The sequence below is a fragment of the Varroa destructor genome, unplaced genomic scaffold, assembly GCF_002443255.2.
Source record: "Varroa destructor unplaced genomic scaffold, Vdes_3.0 BEIS01000001.1, whole genome shotgun sequence".
In the NCBI taxonomy this organism is placed as follows: domain Eukaryota; kingdom Metazoa; phylum Arthropoda; class Arachnida; order Mesostigmata; family Varroidae; genus Varroa; species Varroa destructor.
In genome coordinates, this window is record NW_019211454.1 from 53,072,549 (window position 1) to 53,091,287 (window position 18,739).

Consider the following 18,739-nt stretch of genomic DNA (forward strand, 5'->3'; position numbering starts at 1 on the left):
GACTTAAAACTTCGAAAAACACGTTATTCTACGCTTTTAACACGGATTTATCAATCACGCACATTCTATTGACGAACTCAATTCCTAAACGGTGGGAGGTATCCATTATCGAGCAATCACTATAACAGCTAATCTAAAATACACAGGGTACTATTTAATTACTTTAACACGATTAACACTCCGCTTTAATAGGACAGTATGATCATTGGTTTTAAAAGACCATATTTTGTATGTCAAGCTATTTAAGATCCTGGATATTCATGGCATATGCAGCATCTTTGTGGCACTCAGGTCTACAACCCTTTAGGAAGTTGGAAATGCGTACACAAGACACGCTTTCTTTAAATGTCAATGTAAGGGAAGCACCTAGGAATTTGTCAATTTGCGATAGCTTCAAAGCCGTTAACAAATGAACGTTTGAATGTATCAGAAACCACCCACCGAGTCTGAAAACATCAATGTTCAACACAATTGAGACAACTACTAAATCTGGCAATAGTACTGGTGTGAAATATTCAAATTAGCAACATAGTCAAAAAAATGGTGTGTAGACGATTTATTCTTATAGGAATCCTCTTGTGTGCTGCGCGGGTAGTCACCAAACAGTATGTGAAAGTTTCAAAATTATCTTTCGCATCCGTGCGCCATTAAAATAAATCCTTAAATAAAATATACCATTATTATCATGATTGAAGGAAAAGTTAGTGAGTTCAGCAAAAAGCGTTGACATAATATATGCAATACAAACACAATATATATAATACAAAAAATGTATAATAGTCAAACACAAAAAACTATCAATTATATTTATCTTCAATTCGTGTAAACATATACTAGGTAAGCGGTAATTGCGAGAAACCCCAGTATCTTTAATTCTAGGACAAAACGAAAGGTATATGGGTGAATAGAGGTCTAATTTGCCTCCAAGACATGCCCCCACCAGAAGACCATGTATTTTTTATACAACGACACAACATGAGCTAATATATCTAGATATTTCATATAACCGTGTTGCATAGTTACGCCTACGGTTTAAATATAATAAATAATACACAGCTTGTATTGAAATTTGATTTAAAATGTAATAATATTGTCGTAAAGTAGGGCACTTTAGTACTTATATTACGGTGCCGTAGGCATGATTTTTACATTAATTGTTCTATCGCGTGTATTCTAATGTATTTCCATATTTAAAATGAAAATTATTTCAGTGGCATAGAAAAATTCAAATAATACGTCGGTATAAAGTATTACACTGCTAACTTTTTGCTTTACTTTAAATTATTTGATAGGGTTCCCATGCTATTCTTCTATCGGTCGGCTAATAGACGGTTTTTTCGGCGAATAAAGTAGGTATACGAAAGGAGCATTAATTGCTAGATTCAGCTGGGCAGCTTGAGAGGAATGAAAGCCTGTCTTTACCTTCCCATTGCGTTTAAAAAATTTTTAGTAAAGTCCGCCTTCTCTGATCTCATTAAATCATCTGAGGTGCTCATATATAAAATTTTTGGGAAATTAATCATTTCCCTTGCATAGAGGACCGCCGAAGGGAATCGTATGTCATCCATCAGAAATTAGCGTTTTTCCAGTGAGGGAATATAGAAGAAAGTGAGATATGCGGCAATTAGGTCAGCTTACTTAAGCTGGAGTGCAGTTAATTTAGAGCCGTCCAGAGAAAGGTTTTGCTAAGCGAAATGGGTATATAAAATGTACCGATAATAAAATTCAAATACAGCCAAATTACTTTCTGATTAGCTAATACGAACTGCCGAGAATAAAGCATTTATGCAGCCGTTCGTACAAAGTACGTACATGCACCTACTTATACTACAACGAAGACAACAGCTTGTAGTTTTTTTTTATCAGGACTGTTTTATTGATATATCTCTTTTTTCAATGCCCAGCAATTTTCCCCTCGAGTGACAGCCTTGGCAGAAAAAACACAAGCTGAGCAGGGTGGCCTTGACCCTTGTAAATCAACACTGAACTGATACCTGCTTCTTCTGTCTTTCGGCTGATTATTGGCTATGATATACCATGCTTACGATCTGATAGACCTCGCCGGTCCCCTAAACGGTGCGTCATTTTTTCCTTAAATAGGAATGATACGTGCTGGATTTGGTCACCACATCGGTACTAGATGGGCGAGCAAATTACGTTATCATTGATAAATATGTGATCTCAAGCTAAACTCTACCTAACGTTTTCGGCTAGATATACAACAGGTTCGTTTTCCTGCAGCCTTCATTTACGGGTTCGTCAGCTGAAAAGTGCAGGGATATACTAAATTGGCGACAAATAAATACTTCAAGTTGGTAACCATCTACACTTTGTTGATGCTAGAAAACATCAACTAGCATTCTATGTACTACGTATCACTAAACAGTGAACGAAATTATGAATATCGTTTCACGCGAGAATGCATACAATTTACGCATTCGGGCTCCTTGCAAAACCTAGTGAGACCAGACGGAGTAATAAATACGGCAACAATCAAGTCAAAACAGTACGACCATTCGAATAATGTAGAGACTGAATAATGGCTTTTCGTGGACAAATAGCTAAAGCTAGCATTGCCCAAAAGTATTTAATCACACTAAAAACATATAAAGCCACACATTAAATAGATAACTGCATGAAATGCTGCCGCATTTCGAAATTCGGGATACCTTGTCTCACCTTGCAAAGCACAACTGCTCATAGAGCAGTTACAAACATAGGTAATCTTGCTTGAATACATTACCATCCTTTATGTTTAGAGAGTTTTTTTTTAATTAAATCATATTTAGTGGATCTCCTTCGCACAGTTGGTGGTTATCTTTTTGCTGGTGCAGATACCGGCATCTCCCTGTAGGTATATATCACACTATGTGTGACTAAATGAAAAAAAAATTATCGAGCAATGTTAATTGAATATTATCACTTGGGTAATGGGTAATGTGTAATTGTATTTGCTAGAACTCGTTTACATGTCGCGTGAATGTGTGCAACTCGTTCCGACTGATATCGTACCACCGCACAAAGATTATTTGATTTCTAGTAACTCAAATATTATATGTATTTTTTTATTTATTACATATCGCTCTACCCGCAATGTCTTAAAAACCTTGAGTTCTTGCCGCAAGGTTTCCTTATTAAACTGTTGATTATTTAGATAAAATAATACATTATTCTTTTCAGAGCATTTAGGCGGTTCTCCATTGCTTGTCAGCAATGAAATGACCCGATCTCACACGCTGTTTCAGGTATCCGCTAGTATCACCAGATTTTGCCATTCGATTATTATTTTTCTGTGAAATTAGTAACGAGGCAAGAAAGGGGTAATTTTACTGAGCTTGACCAAGCACAATACTGTACACCGGTATGCAATTGAGTTATACGACATTCCCTCGCCCTTTCGTTCTATCTCCCTCAAGATACGCACAGTTGATCTGCATGTGCTGTAATTCTTAAACTAGATCGCAATTAAGTACTGAAGCAGTCTGAAGATCGGCTATCGAATCAATCCAAATAAGATTTTTGCTTTTGAATAAATTGTGCAGCATCACTTAACCACAAAGCAGCTCGAACGTACCCAGCAAACGAGCTTCAGCACTTAATTTTTCGGACATCTATGCTTTTCACTGCTCATAATTATGGCCACCCATTTGAATAGATATATTTAATTGTTGTTCTGGCTCGAATAATTTTGCTGCTTTACTACATGTTATGTAGTAAGGATATGCATACTACACAAATGCGATTGTCAAAGAAATTTTATAGTCGTAGTAACATCATGTGCGATGGCGAACAAGGAATTGACCTGGTAACATCAACATAAGCTAGACCAGCCTTTCTGTATATCTAACGAACTTCATATACATATATGTATTGCCTAGCAATACCACCAATAGTTGATACTGCGTTTGTCTGTTCTCAAATAAGTGATAAAATAATAAAACAGAACAAAGTAAAAGCAAGTACTAAACGGCATTGTTTTGCCGTAGGCATCTAAAAATGTACGAAGATTTGAACAAGAATAATAGTCGACTGAGCTGACAGTCAGAAATAGTGGCTTGTAAGCTCACTAAGCGTTCAATATTACAAAAAAAGCTAACTATGGCCAAATACTTAAGAAGCAAAGGTATCATTATTTATACATTAGTAGAATTTTGCACTTATTTTTTTCACACCCCGGCTCAAGCGAATATCGCTTGCTGGGTGTGCCAAGCCTAGAGTAATCATACAGTCAGCAAAGTCCAACCTAAAGAGATCTAGCTGGATCACAAAACGCAGTGTCGAACACATAAAAACTCTGGTACTGCCTACACTTGTATCGCACACATTATGAACACGTATGCTATTCGTTCGTCTCTACCTCTTTCGGCCTCGAATCACCCGTCTTCAAGATAGCATCAAGTTTACTTCTTATCCTCCTTGTTATCGCTCAGCTTAATTATGACGTTACCTCAGAATCTGCTACGATACCTCAAGGCCTCATGTCCACAGACTTAAACACACCCAGGAACGAACTGGAACACTTATAAAGCCGTACAGACACGCACAAACACACATACACACACTTACATTCATAAATTAGCGATCACTCCAGCTAGGTTTTTCTGTCCTTCACCCTATTGTCTTTGATTTACAAGTCTCTTTTTTGATGGATATTTGTCTAGCTTTAGCTTTATCTTTCATAGCTCAGCTGCCGACCACCTAATTTGAATTACTACGAGTGACAGATCTTTTCGGTCATTTCTCGAAGCGGTTCAAGCTCTTTTTCGCTGATCAGATGGAATTCATCGGTGAAGTAGTAGAAATGTTTGTAGCACGTGTTGACATGTGCCTCGGCGCCAATGGCGACGATCTTGTCAAAATGGTGAATATAAACATGAACAAACACGCGAAACAGTCGAGTTAGGATTTTCTTGCACGTCTTCTCGAAGCTCTTTGGAAATGGGGTGTCCGCCGAAGTCGGAAACAGCTCCTCGTTGTTAATCTGCGATTCAATCCAGTCCATTAGCAGGGAGATATACTGACGTGCTGGTAAAGCCTGTGGCTTCTTGTAGCGATCCTTATCGCACCACAGATACTCGAACCGTGCACCTAAAATGAACATTGAAACACATAATGAACAAACAGCAAAATCAACAGGTTTCAACTTATAGGCTAACCAAAATGGGAATGTATGTATATCAAATCCGTGTATCTTGTGTATTGCAATAGGAGTTCATAGCCCCATATCCAGAACTTTACATGGGCTGCACAAACAACAAACTAAACGTAAACACACTACGCACATTTCTAATCGACCGATCGACTCATACAGATATTTTGCCATACAATCAATCACATTGAAAATGAAAATAAATATTCAGTGTATGCATGCGAAATATGGACTGAAAAAAATCTACGTGCACACTTTAGTCCCATTACCAATGATTTTTTGTTATAAGTATTAAGTAAACAATACGCTTATCATTATTACACTTAGTTTTATACTAAGTGTAATAATGATAAGTGTACACCAAAGTACTATCTATTATATTTGAGATACAATTAGCTTCAAATTTTGATTAAGTGAATAAATGAATGCATTTCTGCTAACAAAGGACACAGCCTCAAAATGATAAAAATTATACATTTATACAGAGCAGATGTCCTGTTATATGCAAATTAATGATCTGCTAATATGTTAATATCGCAAACTTCAACAATTTGTTTATTTGCTAGGCCTATTAAAATAAACACAATATATATTTAAGTATAATTTAACGCTCGTCGTTCAAAAAAATATTTTTCACACTAAGCGATATATCATGGTCATACAAACCTCCACTCATGGTCGGACAACTGGTTTCCGTACAGAAATCTGTCACTGTCCCATAAATGAGGTTGATTCGGTTAAAAAAGTCAACTACATGAACTGCCAGCCAGTCGTGGTATGAATCACCTGCTGGCAAACGAACTGCTTCGCGGAGATTCAGGCCGGAGTTTAGCGATGCCTGTGCCTATTGTATAAAGTTCAGCAAAAGGACGAAACAAATTATGAAAAGACTATCCTGGATAAAAACGAATGCTACACACACCTATGGGCACACCAAGCAAACTGCGTGTCCTCACTTCTTCTAAAAAATTAGATGTCAATTCGAATGATTTATAGAACTACGCTGCTTGTAATACTTACAATGAACCTGGAAGACATTATTTATAAATATTTATATGAGACAATTTAGGTTTACCTAAAGAGTAGAATACGCACATTTTAACGGAGTAATCTAGATTATATAGCATTATACAGTAAGAAAAGGTGTGTGTTCAACCTATTAAAGATATAAATAAACGTATCACATATCAAGTGGCAAAATTGTGATCATGTTAACGATTTTACCGACTTCAATGTAAATCACCTATTATTAGACGAGGAGAAAGGTGTGAACATTCAAAACACAGACACGTAACATTTTATGCTATGCTAATATTACCAAGGTCTCGAGTTATTAGTTCACGCGTTAATACCTCAATAATTATAATTGATATGCACGTGAATTATGGCATAATATTGACCTTATCTTTGAGCAAAAACTGTATGGAAGTCGATTACTAATTGGTTACAATGTAAGAGTGAAATCTCTATTCCTGTCTTACTCAATGCAATAAAACCACCTGCTTGTGCAGCGAATGCTTCAGTGTTCCAGGCACAAACTTCTTCTTCGGCTTGAATGTCTTTTCCTTGTGAAAGAACTTAGACAATTCCGCTATGGCAGCCATCTCTTTGATTTGATGTAATTAATAGGATATTGCTATAGGTGCTTCAATAATTTGACGATCGTCAAGCGACCTAGTTTTCGTAAGACCTTGAAGAAGCAAGGGTTGAACTAGCTAGAAGCTCAGCTCAAAGCTGAGCTTATCAAGTCAGCGCGTCTATCTGAAATACGAAGCAAACGAAAAGAAGGCAAATCTTTATTATTACATATTATCTTTTATCGAAATAAAATTAGCTAGGGAAATGAAAGCGTTCCTTGGCATTTTACTATAAAACGAAAGATACAGATAGCTGTTGAGATTCTTATGCCAATATTTATGCCTTGATAAGACATCTTAGCCAGCAGATTAGTCATTTTGTAGTTACGATATGTGCATAAGCAGACCTTCTTTGTAGGTTGAGATATCTATCGCATATCGTGTCATTAGAAAACAATAGAGGATACAGTAGAATTGAGACGAGCAGTGAACATATTTACGCGCTTAGGATGTATGTGAAGCACATTTGAGTTGACCTTATCTATACGTGTTATGCATCTTACTATGTTTGAAAGAAAAAAAATTATAAAAGGCCGAAATTATCAACATCGAAATTGCGCTGAGAACTCTTGTGATTTTTCCCATTGAGCCGCTTCAGTTGATGACATATAAGCGAAACCGTCCCCTCTAAAGAATTTTTTTCGATGATAACGCGATTACTAGCGTTGACGTGGCATGCCTGTTCCCTTAAGCCAACATTTTCTGATACCATTCTATAACCTTTGAATTATGACTGGCAACCTCATATGGTTCATACAAGGAAAAAGCATTAGCTACAACATTGTGGCACGATGCTATTCTGTTTGTGTGAGGGTTTTATGGTTTACATTTTTTACAGTGTTTTTTCGTGCCCAGCTTGCATAAAATAATGCTTAGAGCCCTTAATACATTACACAATACAAAAAGCAGTATCAAAATTGAACGCTGAATTTTAAAATTACAAAAACAATTTGACATGAAACCAGCTCAATCCACAAGTTCTATCCTGTTCTTCTAGCAGATCTTGTTCTTCGTCTTGAGGACGGTTATTGAAGCCTACTCTATTGTAACAGGTTATTATTGGAACCCTATATTTGTAGGCCTGCTGTAGCGCCTGTATAATTGGATGAATCGTTACTTACGCCACCCGGACGAAGAGTCGTAAATCCCCACCTTCAAACATATGTTTCACCCGAAGTTTTAAATATTAGCGAATATAGCCGACAGCGCAGTGCAAGCGTTTTGCGGTATCCACATCTAAACTGAATTTATTACGATAATAATGCACACGAAGATAAAACGGGGGCTTGCAGATATACTTTATACTTAAAATCCACATAAAGACATCGGAGAATCGTAATTTTGTAGGGTACGCAACACACTGAATTTCTGAGAAAGGCATAGCTTATATATATATATATATATGTACATATATATCGGGAGGCGTGTCTAAATAAAGAACTTGTTTTAAGCTTTGTTTCTAAAACTGTATCTGAACATTAACATATATTTCAACAAAATGTTGTGCCTGTACTATGCTATGTTATTTTTTTTAGTAAAACCACCATCGACCTCGATTAGAGCTTGTGTTCGGTGTGCAAGTCATTCGCCATTTCTAATATATTTCGTTAATCCGTAAATTTTCAATAATAACCGTGCGTAAAGGGTATTCTTAAGTGTAAACCTGTTAGGGTGCCGCTCAAATAAGCTATATAAAAAGATCCAACAAAATTAAATTTTAGGCTGTAGCAAGCCAACTATTTCAAAAATGCAAGATCTCGAAACGGCAGTAAGTCCAAATACGCAGAAAAAAGTCTCGAAAAATTCCAAAATGATTAACCGTGGAGTTTATATAAGTGACCCGATTGGCAGTTGGTATTCTCCTCTCTAAAACGACTGTGAGTTTCTGTAGCGAAAACTTAAATGTCCCAAAGATAGTTTTTTGAGCCATTTTAGTTTATTTTCGAACTTTCTAATTTAAACTATATTGAGGAATTTCTGATTTGTCTCACATAAGTTTTCTTCAAATTTTGAAAACCGGGTTCCTTTAATACCATAAGTAGCAAATTAATGCATGCATGTTACATCAAACAGCTGGCAAAATTTTCCCCAGTTTAAACGTATTACCATATACATATATATACACCATACAGTATGGAGTATAGGATTTACCAATCGCTTTCTAAAAGACTTAGAATAACTGTGACCGTGTCCTAACACGCTGGCATAGCGACTGCCCTTTGAAAGCTCGCGCAAGTGGTTGTCTGGATGAAACCAATCGACACTCAGCGTCGTATCATTGTTAGTCAGTAATAAATCAAGAACCCCTGTCGAATAACTTTGGCTGGTACCTGGCAGCATCATGATACCCTTTTGTCCACACACTAAGTGTAGTCAAGTGTGAGTCTCAATGGCGCGGTCGTTTAACACAGCTCAACTGTAAGGCAGAGTTCTGTTGCCAGTAAGCTATTTGCATAGGCGACGGCAGTGCAATTTTCTTAAAGGGAACGAACTCTCTGAGGGCTCTGTAGAATCGAGGTGGAGTGCCATTGGCAATATAAGAATAATAATAATCATAGTGAACGCTCTGAAAATATATATAAACATCTGCAACAGCGGTTCAGCGAACTTTCAGCCAAAAATAATTAAAACATAAAAGTGTTAATAAATACACGCAGTTTCTATCAAAGCAGTCTCCTCGTATAGATGCACAGATTTTTCCTGGCAATATGTCATCTTTTCACCTACTTTTGTCTACTAATAAGACCACGGTTCAATTATTTTGTTAATATATTAGTTCCAGTCATAATAACACAGGTATATTAGGCCCTACTATATCACGCCCCTTGCAAACACACAGACTTTATCCTCTGAAATACAGAAAGAAAGATAAACCAATTCATTTCACTCACTTGAAAAATGCTACCGCCAGAAAATGTTTTTCGAGATTTCTAAAATGTTTTTCGGCTCGACGATAATGGAGTGTTAACGTTTCAGCCTGCAGTGTCAATCATTATCTATCTATTATTACCTATCTAGGGTATATATTTAATTCCTTTCACTATTTTGATTAATACACTGTGGCAAATGTGCCCAGGCTAAGATCTATGTATAAGTCAAAAACGATTATGAATGAATGACTTAAATTATATAGGACTCATGAGAGAGCTTGAAAATTAGTTTTTATCTAAGGCGACGATTTAGATCGTCGAAACCAGAATAAACAAAATGGCCTGCCCGTAAAGCTATATGTATCCATCAAAAACAAAAAAAAAAACATTCTTCCCGCTGTGTGATACAAAAGCATGCCAAAATAAGCGAAAAATCAGCAGCATAGTTTTGAACCGTTGCAGCGTGTGCTAATAGACCAATCCAGTTTTGCTACAACTAGGTTTTTTTTGGCTGGTTTCTAATCACTAAAGTAAATAAAATTAACTAGCGTTGATACACCCCACCCTGACCGAAAACTTGAAGCATGGGAAACTCGTGTTGTACTCTCCGCCCTCTAGGCTAGCTTCGTCGGTAATGGAAAACATATGTGAATTGAGTTTTCGCGCGCAATTACCTTGAGAGGGCACGCCGTCCGTGACGGAGCCGTAAAACAGCTGCTGCGACAAACGGACTATAAAATAAATCACATCACATTTTATTGACCTTACGGCTCGCGGCGTTTTCGGTTTGTTATTGGACGAACACACAGGCACACGGCAGATGCAATACACCCTCGTGACCTCTCTAGCCGCCGCAAATGATGCGCAATACGATTGCTGTGCACTCGTCGAGTTCACAAATACGAGCCTCTGACGTGTCTACCGAAGCTCCGCGGATGTACAGCCACAAGAACAGCTGATCACATATCAGCAGTCTGAGAGATCATGAGCAAACATAAAACAAAATTGTATTCAATAAGATTGGCCGCTATAAAACTTCCTCTCTTTGGTTATGATGGGTTAGATGTCGGATTGTTCCAACATCCGAAAAAATCTTCCGACATTTAAGTAAGGTTAACGCACCGTCAACTAGTTAGAGATTAAAGATGGTCTTACGTGGAAACAAAAATTTTGGTGTTGAAGTACCACCCCATTTACAGTGGGCGCATCTCGATTAATCAATAACATCAACCTTCAGAATGAAAGCTACGTTAGTACAGAAATATCTATTGAGACGAAATCGGTTGCCTTTGTGAAGCGGTCGCCAGCGGAAGAATACAGACCATCACTTGCAATATGTGTGAGTGTGTATGTGTTAGTCGCAGCCGATCGTCCACTGTAGCGCACTCTTAAGATGGCTGGATTGCAGCACAGCAGCGGTGGTGCGGTAAGTTGAGATTATTGGGATGCCTAACGAGACTAACATCTTCTTAAATGCTCCAAGCTGTTTGTAGAACATTTCCTAAAGTTCGGCTGTAGTGTTCGCTATTTTGGTCGTGTTGAGTGCGTGTGTACTACCAGTGGATACCATATTGTCGCTTTGTTAGTAACAGCAAGTTAGCTCTGTGTTGTCTATATTGATTCATATGCTCATATCAACAGTGAGACCGTTGACAAACTGTTTAATAGGAGCGACCGAGTCTACTAATGAGCAAAGTCATTTCCTATTGTGGGTAGCTAAATCATCTTACGTATGTTATTTACTACTTTAAGATAGGTTCGACCACAAAGATACGGTCAACGGCCTAAAGGCTAACAACAGTGTATCATTGTGTGTCAGGTTGGGGACGCGCAGTAGATTCTAGAGTTTGGTAATTCGAGGGTTTGCCCTTAAACTTATGGATTATTTTATCTGCGTCTTGTTTCGTTGAACCATTGACGTGTTGCTTTGTCGAGCTCTTCCAGTGCTATAATCTGTTGGATATACGCTGCTAACTTAGCTGAAAAAGTGATCATTTTCTTGCTGCTCAGCATAAATAACATGGTCAGAGGCGAACGTATAGATACATGAGTGACCAATGACGGATCAGCCAATGTTGCTTCGACACGTTTGCGGTCGAAACCTTTACACCGCAGTACAGTTATTACTTAAGCAATTAAGCAAGCTTCTAAGCAAGTTACCTAATATGAGGAATATATGGGCTATAGCAATTGTTCACTAGGTTGTTCATTGATTTTTTGTGGTCGAGGATGAACGTAGAAAAGGATAGATCTCGATAGCCTGTTCGCAAATACCATTGCATGTGGATTGTTATGCGTTCAGCTGTATCGCATGTCGCTGATCAGTTGTTTAAAAAGATACGCTAATTGAGATTTGTTGGCTGTGACCGAAAAGGTTCTGCTAAGAAAGTCAAAATTGAGCTCATATTAAGTTGATGTAGGTATTCTTGCTATTACAATTTTATTTTTTCAATGATTGGACGGAACATGCTGATACGATAGCGAAAACTGTTTTATGAAATTTTTCGGCATTAGTTTTATATATGGCCTACAGAACAGGTTTTTTGCATCTTTTACGAAGAGTTGCCAGAGATATACACTGCCAAAGATATAATACTAATTTAATCACTTCATAGTGTATAGAGGCTTCATAATGATGTGGTAGTAGCCCAAATAATGTTGAGAAACTTGATTTATTTGAAGAACTAGTTACCCGAATTCGTAGGTTTTTTAGATAGATTATTACGTGTCACTAAAAGATAAAAATCTTTCAGCTTCACTCAAAAGTAATTTTAAGTGTACCTTACTAATGGGTTATTTACGTAACTTTTCGTATCACGTTATTAGACATACCCAGTAAATTGGAAAAGCTCGGTTCGTGTTGCAATACTAATTAAAATAGAATGGAAACGTTAATTTCGTTATTTCGTATTAAATCATCAATATGTGCGATTTATCATGAAGAGAAATCCGGAACTGTATACATAAACTATAATTACAATCAATATACAAAATAATTGCGAACTGACGATGATCATTTTTGTATTTCAGGCTGCTGTAACAATGGTGGAGGAAGACGACGACTTGGAAATGCTTCGGGTTGCTGCTTTAGCCGCACTTGAAGCAAAACGACTGAAGGAGGTTCCTCGGAACAGGATTGTGCAGAGGAATAATGTTCTTGTTATTCAGCCCGCCGACGAGTTTCTTCCTCGGCTTGAACCTTCAATCAGAATCACACGGTCTCCTTCACCTAGGGTACGGCGAAAATCACCGGTGACAAGGGAACGGTCCCTTTCCCCGCGCAGACGATCGCCTTCGCCGCCGTTTTCTCGTTCACCCCGGCGATACTCACCAAGGCGATCAGCAACACCACGTGATAGAAGTCCTCGATTTCGCTCACGGACTCGAACTCGATCTAGGTCTCCACGTAATCGCTACCGCAGCCCACTGCCGTTACGAAGATCTCCACGTAGGAGTTCTAGGAGTCCTTCACCTCGCAGGTTATCTGTATCACCTAGAAGACGAAGCCCATTACGTCGCAAGAGCTCCGTCCGGCGCTCTCCAGTGAGAAGATCGCCGTTGCTGAGGACCCCTCCAAGAAGATCACCGGTTCGCAGGTCTTCACCTAGAAAGGCTGCTAATGGAGACGCGTCCAGGAGAAACAACGCAAGGCGAATTTCTCCTCCTCGAAAGCGATCTAGATCCCCTGTATATAGAAATCATCTCGTAGAACCCAAGCGTCTGTCTGACCACACGCAGAGACCGGCATCTCTTCGAAATCGGTCGGAGTCAGTTGAAAAAAGAGATCGGCTTGCGCGATTTCAGGATAATAAGCAGGAAAATGAAAGCGACGAAGATAGTTGCAATGAATCTCTGCTTGACGAAATCCTCAACGACGACGTAGACAACCAAAACCCCGCTGGCAACAGTACCGAAGCTGATACCAAAGAAAAGGAGAATATTAACGAGCCAGCGGAGGTCTCTGCGGACGATGTCAAGGAGAACAAAGGAAATGAAGAACCTGATGAAGACTGCCTTTTACTGCAAGCAGATGATGACATGGATGATCTCCTGGGCCTTGAAGAAGAAGAGACGATTGTTGCGAAACAAGCATCAAGGTCTGCATCAGTAAGAGAGAAAAAACCACTCAAGGAGCAAAAACGAACTTCTCTTAAGGAGCGAGAAGAGCGTCGGCGAGACGACAGAGCTGTCAGACGAGAAAATCGAAGACCGAACCCACCACAACGCGACCAGAATGCTAGAGATCGACCAGAACGCGACCGTCGAGAACGAAAAGAAAACAGGGATCGCCGTGAAAAAGAAATGAAAGCAGCAAAAGCTGAAAAAAGAACCGAAAAGGAAAGGGAAAGCAGACGGCACAAAGAAAAAAGCAAGGAGCCAGCTGCAAAAAAGGCTGCGAAGCCCAGCAAAGTCAAGGAGGAAGTACCAGCACCTCGAGAAGTCGAGGACAACCGAAGAACCTTTACGGTTGTGGAGGATGTTTCTTCCGAGCAACGCCAAAGATTTGAGGCTCGAAAGCGGAAGTTTGAGCAAACCGTAAGTACATCATACTCTTGTCCGTTGGGTAATATTCTTTAACAATTCTTTAACAAAAAAGAGTTATTTCTATTAAAGCTTTGTAAACTTAATTAACGAAATTTATTACGTAGTTCTATATATGAGGATACGCATTTCATATATGTATTCGTCACGATTAGTTAGGTTTTTTGAATTGTCTAACCCAAATCATTCGTTTTCGCTATGCGTTACATTATTTTGCCGGCTAATTCGTGTCAATGTTCGTTATTTCGCAGGAAATTAAACCATCAAAAAAGGTTATTTCATTAAAGAAGGATGGAAGTGATGGCGCCAACAATGACAATGATTCCTTGGAAGAAAGTCGTTCTCGGGAACATACTGCCGTTTCGAGTAGCAGCGCCAGAAAAGGAGGAATCCAAGAAAGACTGGGTGCAAAAGAGGTGCGAAGTACAAAAGTGCGAACAAATTCTCGCGGGGAGAAGCCCAATGGCGCCGAAGTGGACGTCGTTGGTAAGTGGACTTGGAGGTAGTTTAAAATGGTATTTTTTGAGCGTCTACATATCGTCTTAGTTCGAATTTCAATTCTTCATTAGTTACAGTAGCGTTTGTGCAGCTCAGCTGTAACCACTATTTTAAACTATCGTGCGGTTGTGACTGGCATCTCTGTTGCTTTCCACAGCAGATACAGGCGTAAGGTTCTAAACAATCTCTTAATAGTCAATAAACAGAGCTTGTGCATGTAAAAGGTTCAGCATATTATCACGTTTTTTTTACATGGAAATATCTTCTTCTTGAAATTTGTTTACTAGTGAGTCACCAGTCATCATTTAGTAAATTTAAACCCTTTAGCAAGCAAGTTGAAACAAAGATTTTTAGTTTGCCGCAAGATTAATGAAATTTTAGCTTTTTTCATTGCAGAAGTTAAACTTCGAGAAATTTTCACTCAATCTTTAGTTTAGCATCGATTAATTTCTTCCGAAAATATGCAGTGTGGTCTCGTTTGTAGAAAATTTGTTCTTACCTTTGATTTAAATAGACCGCACATGCCCATTTTCAAAACCTCAGTTTTTATCGATTGTAGTTTCTTATACTGACTATATTAATTTTTCTTCGATCTTAATTATGTCGTCATTTTGGAAGATGCCTTTGAATACACTTAACCTCAAAGGTTCTATTCGAATGCTATTTCAGCGCAACGATCGATCCTCTCCCGGCTGGGGCCACCCTCGACGGCAACTCGCACAATAAATGCTTCTAACTGCGCGTTTGGTAGCGTTAAAGAGCGTATTGGTCACTTAAACAGGTTAGACTGGACACTACCTTAAACATCACCTATATTTGTATTGGTGCGTTGTAGTTTGCTGCCTTTTCGAATGTGCTGTTCTCGAGTTGTCACACATACGCTGAGATTCTAATGAAATTACAAATGACCGTTTGTATTAAAAGTAAGTGTTATGTTGAACTAGGTCCGCTGCTCTTATTCAGACCAATCCTTTTTTTGTTAATATCGTTTTCGTCTTTAGCCTAATGATATTTTCTCGGTAATATTAGTGCACCATCCTCATCACCACATCGAGGGACGTCTAGTTCTGGATTATCATCTGCTACCTCGTCTCTGTTGGGCTCATCGACAACAGATATCATCTCGTCATCAGCTTCATCATCAAAGGTCAAGTTTGAAGTTCGCAATCGAGCGACTCTCGATCCAAAACTTAAGATTCACATCAACCTTGCAGTAGTATCCTCGGGAAGCAACGGAAACAGTGGATCTGAAGGCAGTCACGGGGGTACTAGTAGCGCCAAACAGAAAAAAGTCTTCTGTGTTGAGTAAATATTTAACGTTATCCAGCATTATAGTGGGTTTAAGTAGAGTTCGTTGGACTGTCTTGTTTCGGGAAGAATCTCGGAGGGTTTTGCTGGGCTTGCAAATTGATCAGAATGTATGGGTTTGCAAACAGTTCCTGAGGAGAAAAGACAATAATTCGCTTGTCAGTTTCGCCATTAGCAGGCATTGGGGTACGTTGCGTACACCCGTTGCGTGGTTTCATTTCGATGTTACTTTTTCTAAAATTCGGGATTTTTTTCCCATTCGAGTTTACTAACTCAGGCGAAAACAAAAGGCATTCTAATCCGAAAAACCCCATTTCATCGATCTTTACATTTGTGATCGGCGTTCTGTTGCCAATACATATACTTGTATGCACTTATTCAAAGCAAGAGACACCAAAGATCAAGGGTGTAGCGGTGACCCATTCACGTGTGAAGTCATCATTGAGGTCCGGGTTTGCTTTGGTAATGAACTTCAGCCATTGAAGCTGACGCATGCAGAACAACGACGAGGATAAAGCACACTAACGGCGCAGTCTGTAGTAATAATTGGGTTCGATCGTGATTGGTTTTGCAAAATACTGTAACACTAACTTAAACAATACCAAGAACGGTCATTATGCATGAATATAGTAAGATTTGCATAAACTATTAAAAAAATATTGAAAAAATAAATCTGATCTGTTTAATAACGATGGGTTGAATGAGCTTACGTTAAGACGGGAAAAATTAGCCGTTTGGGAAAGCAGAAAAGGGTCTTTTTAACCTGGTTTTGTTAGGACAGGAGGTACAACAAAGAGATACTGATGGAAAATTTCTTACGCTATTGGTAACGAAATATAAAGGTTAGGCGAAGAAATCTGCACAAGACGACGCCACCAATATAATAGTAGAACCACCACAATAATAATAGAAAATCGTTACAGGTGGCATGGGGTAACAGAACAACATTAAATTCATCAAACAACGTGACAATTTGATGATTCTGTAAAGAGTCAGTCTCCGTGTCGTGCAATCATGTGCAATGTTCTATTTTGGTAGAAAATTGCTATTACTTCCCACTGTCGTTTTTAGATACTAAAGCTACACAACGTAATTATGATGATGATTATTATTATTATTGTTATTACGAATGCGTGAAAACTAAACGTTTTTTTCTATTTTCTAAACGTTTCGAACAACTAGTGTTTTTTCCTTTATGTGAGTGTGAGGCTGTTATCTAACGGTAAGAGTGGTGATTTCTCCGGTAATGGTGAATCGCAGGTCTGGCCCATAGAAGAATTTGTATGCGTAGTGCTAGTTTCTATATACTTGATTAACTAATGCTATTTTTGTTTTTACTTTTGTTGTCGACACGCTAATCATAGTGAATAATCCGAAACGAAAAAGATTTGCCGCATGGAGACTACTCTATAATGTTTAGTATGTGTAAAATACACAATGTAAAAATTCTTGTTATAAACAACGTTTCAATAATACATATAGTTAGGAGGAATATATACATACTACATATATATATATATATATATATATATATATCTCAACACATTTCCATACAAGATGTACAAAAGATAATAAAATCCCAACATCGTATACTATAGGTTATATCAATGTGAAATTAATACAAACGTCATTTATTAACCTATATATTTTAAGTCTTTCGTATATAGTTATATATGAAATTGTTTGGTGTTACTCTGTACATATTACACAATATGCGAAATATAACTTATTTCCCATTCGCTGTAAATATAATTGTTCATATTAGTAATTTCCAAGCGCATCTATCATATACATGATACATGTAAATTGCGCAGAAATCCTTAGTCCTGTATGTATATATATTATACATCTATATATGTATATATATGTATATATATATACATATATAGTTTTTCTTTTACATATCAAAAGCAGATCTGTGATATTTTGTAGCAGTTTCTCTTGGACAAACGTGTAAAAAATGTGAACGCTTTTATGTCTATTTGCTTTGTTAAATACTTTGAGATGTTGTTATATATGTTAACCGGTCTTTTTCAGGAACATTTTTCAGATAAAAGAGAGAAAAGCCAGGCGGAGGCTCCTGGCCGATCAACAGACAAAATAAAACGTTCATATATGCCTCAATTTGACTGCTCTATTCTTTTTGAGGGCCTTTATTCATTTAAAAAAAATTAGATTATCCATCTAGAAGATTATTTTTTCTTTTTTTCAAACTAGTTGATTTAATCTAAGCCACTGATTTTAAGCTTTTCGAAGACCTTACACTATTTGTAAATGTAGTAAACGTAATATGACTATAGCTAAGTGGGCATTTATGTAGGCGGGAAAAACTAGGGCTGCTAGAATACTATAATGTTTCAGTTAACAACTATATACTTAGCAGCGTTATCTAGACCGTGATTATTTATAGCTAATGAAGCGAATTACAGCAAATTGTTTTGAAAGTAGTGGCTAGTTTTTTTTTTTATTAAAAACTCTAGGCGTACAGGCAGCGATTGGGAGCCATCATTATGAGCGTTTTCGTAATAGAAAACTGAAAATTGAATAACTATAACCGAACAGAATAATTACAACCCTAAAATTGAACGTGTTATCAAAAATGAGTTCTATTATAGGGTTTTGACGTCCCATTTGGGTGGCAAATATAAACCAAACGTGTCCATTTTTTTAATGTTAAAAGTTTTTTGCGATCAACATTAGTGGGAGGAAAGGATATCTTCTCATGCATTGTTGAC

The 18,739-nt window shown here is 37.9% G+C and overlaps 2 protein-coding genes across 4 annotated transcripts; one reads left to right on the forward strand and one right to left on the reverse strand.

The window, feature by feature from the left end:
• Window positions 1-1,846: 1,846 nt before the first annotated feature.
• Mob3 (MOB kinase activator 3) lies at window positions 1,847-10,730 on the reverse strand. The gene is made up of 4 exons (XM_022817531.2): window positions 10,331-10,730; window positions 6,649-6,910; window positions 5,816-5,993; window positions 1,847-5,088 (listed from the first exon to the last, which is right to left on the reverse strand). The coding sequence occupies exons 2-4, from the start codon at window positions 6,751-6,753 to the stop codon at window positions 4,712-4,714; spliced, it is 660 nt and encodes a 219-aa protein (XP_022673266.1). The 5' UTR covers window positions 6,754-6,910; window positions 10,331-10,730; the 3' UTR covers window positions 1,847-4,711.
• Window positions 10,731-10,939: 209 nt separating this feature from the next.
• On the forward strand, window positions 10,940-18,128 carry LOC111242807 (uncharacterized). Of its 3 annotated transcripts, none has more exons than XM_086974159.1 (5): window positions 10,940-11,082; window positions 12,687-14,192; window positions 14,450-14,684; window positions 15,366-15,477; window positions 15,698-15,836. In XM_086974159.1, the coding sequence occupies exons 1-5, from the start codon at window positions 11,050-11,052 to the stop codon at window positions 15,717-15,719; spliced, it is 1,908 nt and encodes a 635-aa protein (XP_086830285.1). In that variant the 5' UTR covers window positions 10,940-11,049; the 3' UTR covers window positions 15,720-15,836. The 3 variants fall into 3 exon arrangements, with proteins under 3 accessions (XP_086830285.1, XP_022643366.1, XP_086830225.1); XM_022787631.2 differs by having other exon boundaries at window positions 10,941-11,082; window positions 15,726-18,128; XM_086974099.1 differs by lacking the exon at window positions 10,940-11,082 and adding an exon at window positions 11,227-11,364 and having other exon boundaries at window positions 15,726-18,128.
• The last annotated feature ends 611 nt before the right edge of the window (window positions 18,129-18,739 follow it).